We start from the raw sequence: 6,125 nt of genomic DNA on the forward strand, positions 1-6,125 counted from the left end.
CTTTTTAAAACTGCTAAATATTTTATTTCTTTTAACATATTCAATATTTCCAAAGAAGAAAGACAGGCTCACAACTGTAAATGGGCCTGAAACAGTCTTCAAGCCCCATGAGTTTACTGTTGCAGAGAAACACAATTTTTTACAAATATGTTATTTGGATGTATTATACATGAATATTGTAAGCAATGTTTTATATCCGGAAAATAACTTGACGTGTGTGCGAGGGAGAAAGAGGGAGACTCGTCTTGTTTTGGAGTTCTCCAATCAATTTCAGCCTTTTAGGCCTCTTTGTCTTTGGGTTAAATGATTTTCGTAGAATTTGAATCCTATTTTGTTTTTCTATGAAAGCGTAGTGTTGAGTTACTTATATGCACTCATTCTATACTAATCTTACATGAGCTTAAACCTTAATTTGTTTAATTCCGTGAGAAGTCCAGTGCACTTCCACACTATTTCTCTCTACCCTCTCTTCTATCCTTTCTCCTCAGTCCTCTAAAATTTATATGTTTGTTTTTCTCTGCGGCAATCAAAGGCACATATTGCAAAATTCGTGTTCAAAAAGCCTATAAGATACTAAAAAATTGTGTTTGTTTTTCTCTGCATATTCAATGGCACATATTGCAGAATTCATGTTCAAAAACCCTATCGGATTCTCCTCGGAAAAAAAAAAGCCTATCGGATTCTACAGTAGGTGACACTTAGTCATGCATCTTTCCTATCGTACGTTTTCAAATTCATTCGATCCAAAGAAGTCCTTAACATTAACCTGAAGATCATATTTAGAATCCCAATACTCATAGGTCTCTACCTACGTACGATCCAACGGACCTGACATGAACATTCTTATAGCATTCCAAACGGTTCACGCCGGTTGGGAACAAGGAAATGAACATCAATGCCAAATTATTGCTGGGACCAAAGCTGATTGGGAGTATAAAGACGTGCTGCACCTGCAAGGCCTCCCGTCCTCCTCCGCTCCATGAAGACGTACGTTGCTTTCACGGATCGGCGGACAGTAGCCGATGTTCCCTGACAGCGATCTGTTTGTCCAGATGAGATCGTCTCACTGGCCACATTCAGTGTGACCCCTACTTGCATGGATAGATGAAGGTGACATGCATGCCGAAGATGTACTTCAAAATTCCAATCAATTTCACTTCCTCTTTTGTCGATTTTTCCCGCCCACGGCAAAATCTACCAGGGCCCGGCCCGATCAATCTCCTTCAAAATATATTTCGTTGTTGGAAGACATTTTCCTTTTGTTCCTTCTCAACGGTATTGCTCGGCTATCCGCTGGAGGTTTTTTTTTTTGAAATGGAACACTTGTATATTCCATTAAGGCTCGGTTAAATCACCGGCTATGACAACTCAAGTCTGGGCTTCATACAAATGGAAGGAAACAAGGCATGCAAAAAATGTTTCGTTCCTCATTGCCTCCAGCAACACGGTACAATCAAACCCTAGTTGGAAGAACCACCATTCATTCAGAACGCATAAAACCATTGACAGATACAAACAAGTTCTCGCCAAAAAAAAAATCTACAAACGACACGAAGAGAAACCACCATGTCCTGATCGTCGACTTTACTCATTTCACCACAAATTTCTCCGAGCCACGGGCATAAGGATCTGGGATAAGCCACGTACCACCTGGCATCCTGCACGTTACATTGCATCTTAGAATCTTAGAAAGTACACAGCAGTAAAGAAGAACAAATTGATCTCCAAAGTCATCGGAACAAAATCAATAAATAACATTAATTTTGATTTCAGTGGCCGTATCTAACTATTCTTATGGATAAAGTGCAATGGCTTATTTTTCTCTCGAGTACGGATATTCAGAGGGTTAGTCCTTTCTCCGCCACAGCATGACAAGGAAGATGTGTGCCAAAGAATGCTTATCCCTAGCGCAAATGAGAGTAACCATCTCTGAAGTATCCAATTATTCTTATGAATAAATCTGATGTAATCTAATCATCTTGATTCTACAACAGAAACCCGAACCATCGAACCATTGTCGAAGGGGAAGCACCGGGTCCATCACAATAGAAACATTTCTGATGCAGTAAACAAAGAAAACATTTCTGGAATTCTTCACCTACCTTCAATCGATCATGTCAGTGTCTATCCGGTCATGCTTTCTTTTGTTGGGCCTGGAGAAGAAGCAGAACTGAGCCCAATTCTTCTTGGCCTTCGCTGGCTGTGGCTTTGTAGTTTTCTTGGCAGCATATTCAGCCATGTACTGGACGGCAGCCTATAAAACATGACAAGAATAAGTTAAAACCAGTCACTAAACTACGTATCATCCACGGTGGATAATTGAAAATAAAGGAGAGTTAGCTAGAAATCACCTGAGCTCCCTTTAAAGCTATCTCCCTTGGTGGCACCTGTAGAGGATTCTCTTCCGCACGAAGCACACGGAGATGCTGCAGCATTCCAAAAGAATCTGGAAGCACCCTAATCTGATTATTGCTTATATCCAACTCCTCCAGCATCTCAAGGTTGCCAATAGAGCGAGGCAGGGATTGCATGTCAGCAAAGTTGTTCCCGACATTCAGTTTAACAAGAGAAGTGACAAAGCAAAAGTTCTCTGGAATCGACTCAAGCTCATTGAAGCTGGCATCGACCTCCTTCAGCTTAGTGAGAGATGCCATTGTAGTTGGAAGGCTCCTGATATTGTTGTACCTCACAGAGAGGATCTCTAGAGATTCTAGCTTCCCAACAGCCTCTGGAAGAGCCTTCAGGTGATTATAGCCTGCCTGCAATTCCACCAGTGAAACACAATGACCTATTGTGTAAGGCAGCTCATCAAGGTCATTTGTCTCAATCAGTAACTTCCTCAATCGTGTGAGGCTTCCTACTGAATCAGGTAGTGAGACAATATGGTTTGCACCCACGTCAAGCTCCTCAAGATTCGCCAACCTCCCAATACTAGAGGGCAGTGATGTAAGCTGATTTCCCCTCAGATCGAGGCAAATCAAGCTGCGAAGATCCCCAACTGAGTCAGGGAGTTGAGCTATTCGATTAGCATGAAGATCCAGCTTGGTCAAAGAAGAAAGCTTCCCGATTGTTGGTGGCAAAGCCACAAGCCGATTCTCCGAAATATCAAGGGTAACAAGCCCAGTGAGCTTTCCAATTGAATCAGGTATCCACTCAATCTGGGCCATGAGTTTTCCTTTGAAGTTGAGTTCCCGAGCGCCTTTCTTCGCAGCCACTTCAATCATGCTAGCTAGCTTAATGAGGCTAATTTTCTCCTTATCATCTCCTGCAAACCAAATCATCAACCAACCAACACATGAATAAATATGCACTTTCTTTTGAAAGAAATCAACATGCACATAATTCCAGCTCCAATGTAGACAGGGTTCAATTCATTTCCATTTACAAAGTATCGATTGGTCGATAACTAAGAAACTTACAACCAACCAATCAATCAATATGCACATTATTTTTAATAACAAAATCGGTATGCACATAATTCCAGCTCCAAAATAGAGAGGGTTCAGTTAATTTCCATTTACAAAACATCGGTTGGTCGATAACTAAGAAACTTCCAATTGCGTCTGATACTTATCTAAAGAACAACACAAGTTTTTCCAGTTTATAATTTTAACTCATAGAAACACATAATAACTTGCATGACAGTGCACCTAAACACTCAATTTCAGCACAATTTTGGCATATAAAGCGAACTTAAAAAGTAGAAAAGGCTCACCGTAACTGTCATCCAGTCCAACCGCCGCGGCGTTTGCGGCGGCAGTTCCTCCCGGTTTACGTGGACTCGCTGCCACGAGTCCGCCGTCCCACATTGGCGCCTTGGCCTTCTTGACGTAGCTGTCATCCATGGAGACACGCCCCATGCTCGTGCCCACAGTCCTCTCCGCACTGAAGCCGTTGGTGACCAAAGAGGAGCGGCCCGCAGCAGGCAACGGTCCCGCTGATGAGGCCGCCGACGAGGATGACGCAGCACCGGCGGCGGCGGTGGAGGTAATGCGCGGCGCGGCGCCGGTGGAGGTGGACGGCACGCACTGGGACGCCCGCTGGATGAGGTCGTCAAAGAGGGCGTGCAGCGCGTCGAGCTCGAGGATCCGCGTGGCGTCGCGCTTCTGCTCCCGGCACTGGAAGCCGGCGAGCGCGCGGTGCATCTCCTGGGCGACGTAGAAGAGCTCCTCGGGCACGAGCGGCGACCTCCGCAGCGCCTCGACGGCGTCGAGACGCGCCCGCTCCTCCCGGTGCGCGGCGCGCGCGAGCGCCTCCGCCGCCTCCACGTCGTCCAGCGTCGGCCGCGCCGGCAGCGAGCGGTGCAGCCGCGTGATCTCCCCCACCACCCCCTCCAACGTGCCGAACGCCGCCGCCGTCTCCATTCCTCCCTCTCGGCTTCCCTCTCTCTCTCTCTCTCTCTCTCTCTCTCTCTGCGCGCGGTGCTCCACCCAAAAGCCCAAGAATTCAGATCTCCACTCCGCAGGCGCCTGCTCTTTATGTGCGCGCCCGCCCCTCGCCGCTGCTCTTTCTCGCCATCGCCAACTGCTCGTCACGTGCCGCCCGTGGTCCGCTGCCCGCCTGCCCCTCCCTCCTCCACCTCGGATGCCCTGAGGATAAGAAGAACAACAGGTGTGTGACGCAGATCAAAGCTTGGACCCCCCGCGAGAAAAAGCAGAGAGAGGGAGAGCGCGCAACTTTCTCGCGGACGCCCCGGTAAACCAAATCCAACAAGGCCAGGCCGGCAAATTCCCAGATCACAATGGACACCTACCTGCCTGCCTGCCTTCCGAGCTCCGACCGACGGACAGACGAAACGACCCAGGCCAAGAAGAGCTCGCCGGCCGGACACGCGCGGCGGGCGGTGGCGGGATCGGGGAATTGGGCGCCGTCTGCCGTGGGTTCTTCTTGGCGTGGCCCTGGTCTCTTGGGACTCTGGGGAAATGAGAAATGGGCAGCACAACTCCAACTCCACTCTTCACGATGGCGTGGCTTCCATTGGAGCCTGCCTCTCGCCTGGGGATGAGAGAGAGAGAGAGAGAATGAGAGAGAGGGAGAGGGGCTGCTACTGCTGCTGCGCGCTATCCTATGCCTATCTCGGCATTATTATACCGCCCGACTGGATCCACTTCACTTCATTTGCCCCCCATGATTTTCCTTGAGAGAAATTGAAGAGAAAAGCGAAAAGCAGGCGGCTTTTGAGCGATCTTCGCTTGATTTGGCTGCCCGTACCTCTGGGTTTCAGATGCGCCGATTAACACCCGTGTCGTACACTTGTTTGTAAGGTAACAAAAATGATCCCGTGCTGATTTTTTTACTAGTGGCGGTTACGCGACATGGTAAGCTGTGATTATCAGTGGTCAGAACCAGCGCACACGTCACAAAACCCCCGGTCCCCGCGGAATCCTTCGGTAATCTCACATTCTCGTGCCAAAGCTTCCATAACAGAACCCGCCATTCACTCGGGGGGAAAAAACGAACCCGCCAATGTAGCTTCCCCATGCGGTAAAACTTTCCTGCACAAGTTACGCAGCACTAATAGCTTTGACTGGTTTATCATTGTTGTGTTCATGACTGTTCTCTCTATTCATTCGCCTTCGGGCAATTTTTCTCTTATTATATATTTCCTCTGTCTCAAAATAAGTGTTTTGATTTTAGTATAAATTTGTATCAGAGCTAGTACAAAGTTGAGACACTGAATTTTAGACGAAGGAAGTATTCCACATCATCCAGAGAAAATAATAAACATGGAAGGGTCTGTCTAGTCCCTAGTTATTTGCACATCTAAGTGTTCAATCAAACTAGAAAGAAAAAGGAAAAAAAACAAAAGAAAATGCTTGCACGAATCTTAGTGTAAAATCAATAATATAATTAGATGTGCAATACTTATAGCACATCTAGATGTGTTTTAGCAAAACTGTAAAACATGTTATAAATTATCTTTTAGTATTATCCATGGCAATTAATGTTTTTTGGGTGATCTCTAGCGTTTAATGTTATGAGATCCTAAAATTATAAAGTGATTAAAATTAAACTAAAAATGCGTGAATAAGAGAAGACATCTCATACAAGGAAGGAAATGTCTTATCTCCTCATCATATCATCTCTTAGCTAAGGGTGAGGTTTTTTTTTTCTTTCCATTTCTC

At 46.1% G+C, this 6,125-nt stretch overlaps 1 protein-coding gene across 1 annotated transcript; it reads right to left on the minus strand.

The window, feature by feature from the left end:
- Positions 1-1,335: 1,335 nt before the first annotated feature.
- Positions 1,336-5,066, minus strand: LOC147959194 (plant intracellular Ras-group-related LRR protein 4-like). Its single transcript, XM_087534852.1, has 5 exons — positions 4,754-5,066; positions 3,716-4,589; positions 2,352-3,265; positions 2,103-2,254; positions 1,336-1,658 (listed from the first exon to the last, which is right to left on the minus strand). The coding sequence occupies exons 2-4, from the start codon at positions 4,362-4,364 to the stop codon at positions 2,105-2,107; spliced, it is 1,713 nt and encodes a 570-aa protein (XP_087390978.1). The 5' UTR covers positions 4,365-4,589; positions 4,754-5,066; the 3' UTR covers positions 1,336-1,658; positions 2,103-2,104.
- Between the last annotated feature and the right edge of the window lie 1,059 nt (positions 5,067-6,125).

Source organism: Triticum urartu, chromosome 7A (assembly GCF_056163025.1).
Source record: "Triticum urartu cultivar PI428250 chromosome 7A, HENAU_Tu73, whole genome shotgun sequence".
Taxonomy (NCBI): Eukaryota; Viridiplantae; Streptophyta; class Magnoliopsida; order Poales; family Poaceae; genus Triticum; species Triticum urartu.

Bases quoted from the DNA above. Each gene is read 5' to 3' on its own strand.
- LOC147959194 (XM_087534852.1), bottom strand. From the start codon at position 4,364: ATGGAGACGGCGGCGGCGTTCGGCACGTTGGAGGGGGTGGTGGGGGAG. The intron at 3,266-3,715 runs GTGAGCCTTTTC...TTTGGTTTGCAG, and splicing joins TGGACTGGATGACAGTTACG to GAGATGATAAGGAGAAAATT. The intron at 2,255-2,351 runs GTGATTTCTAGC...CATGTTTTATAG, and splicing joins TAGCTTTAAAGGGAGCTCAG to GCTGCCGTCCAGTACATGGC.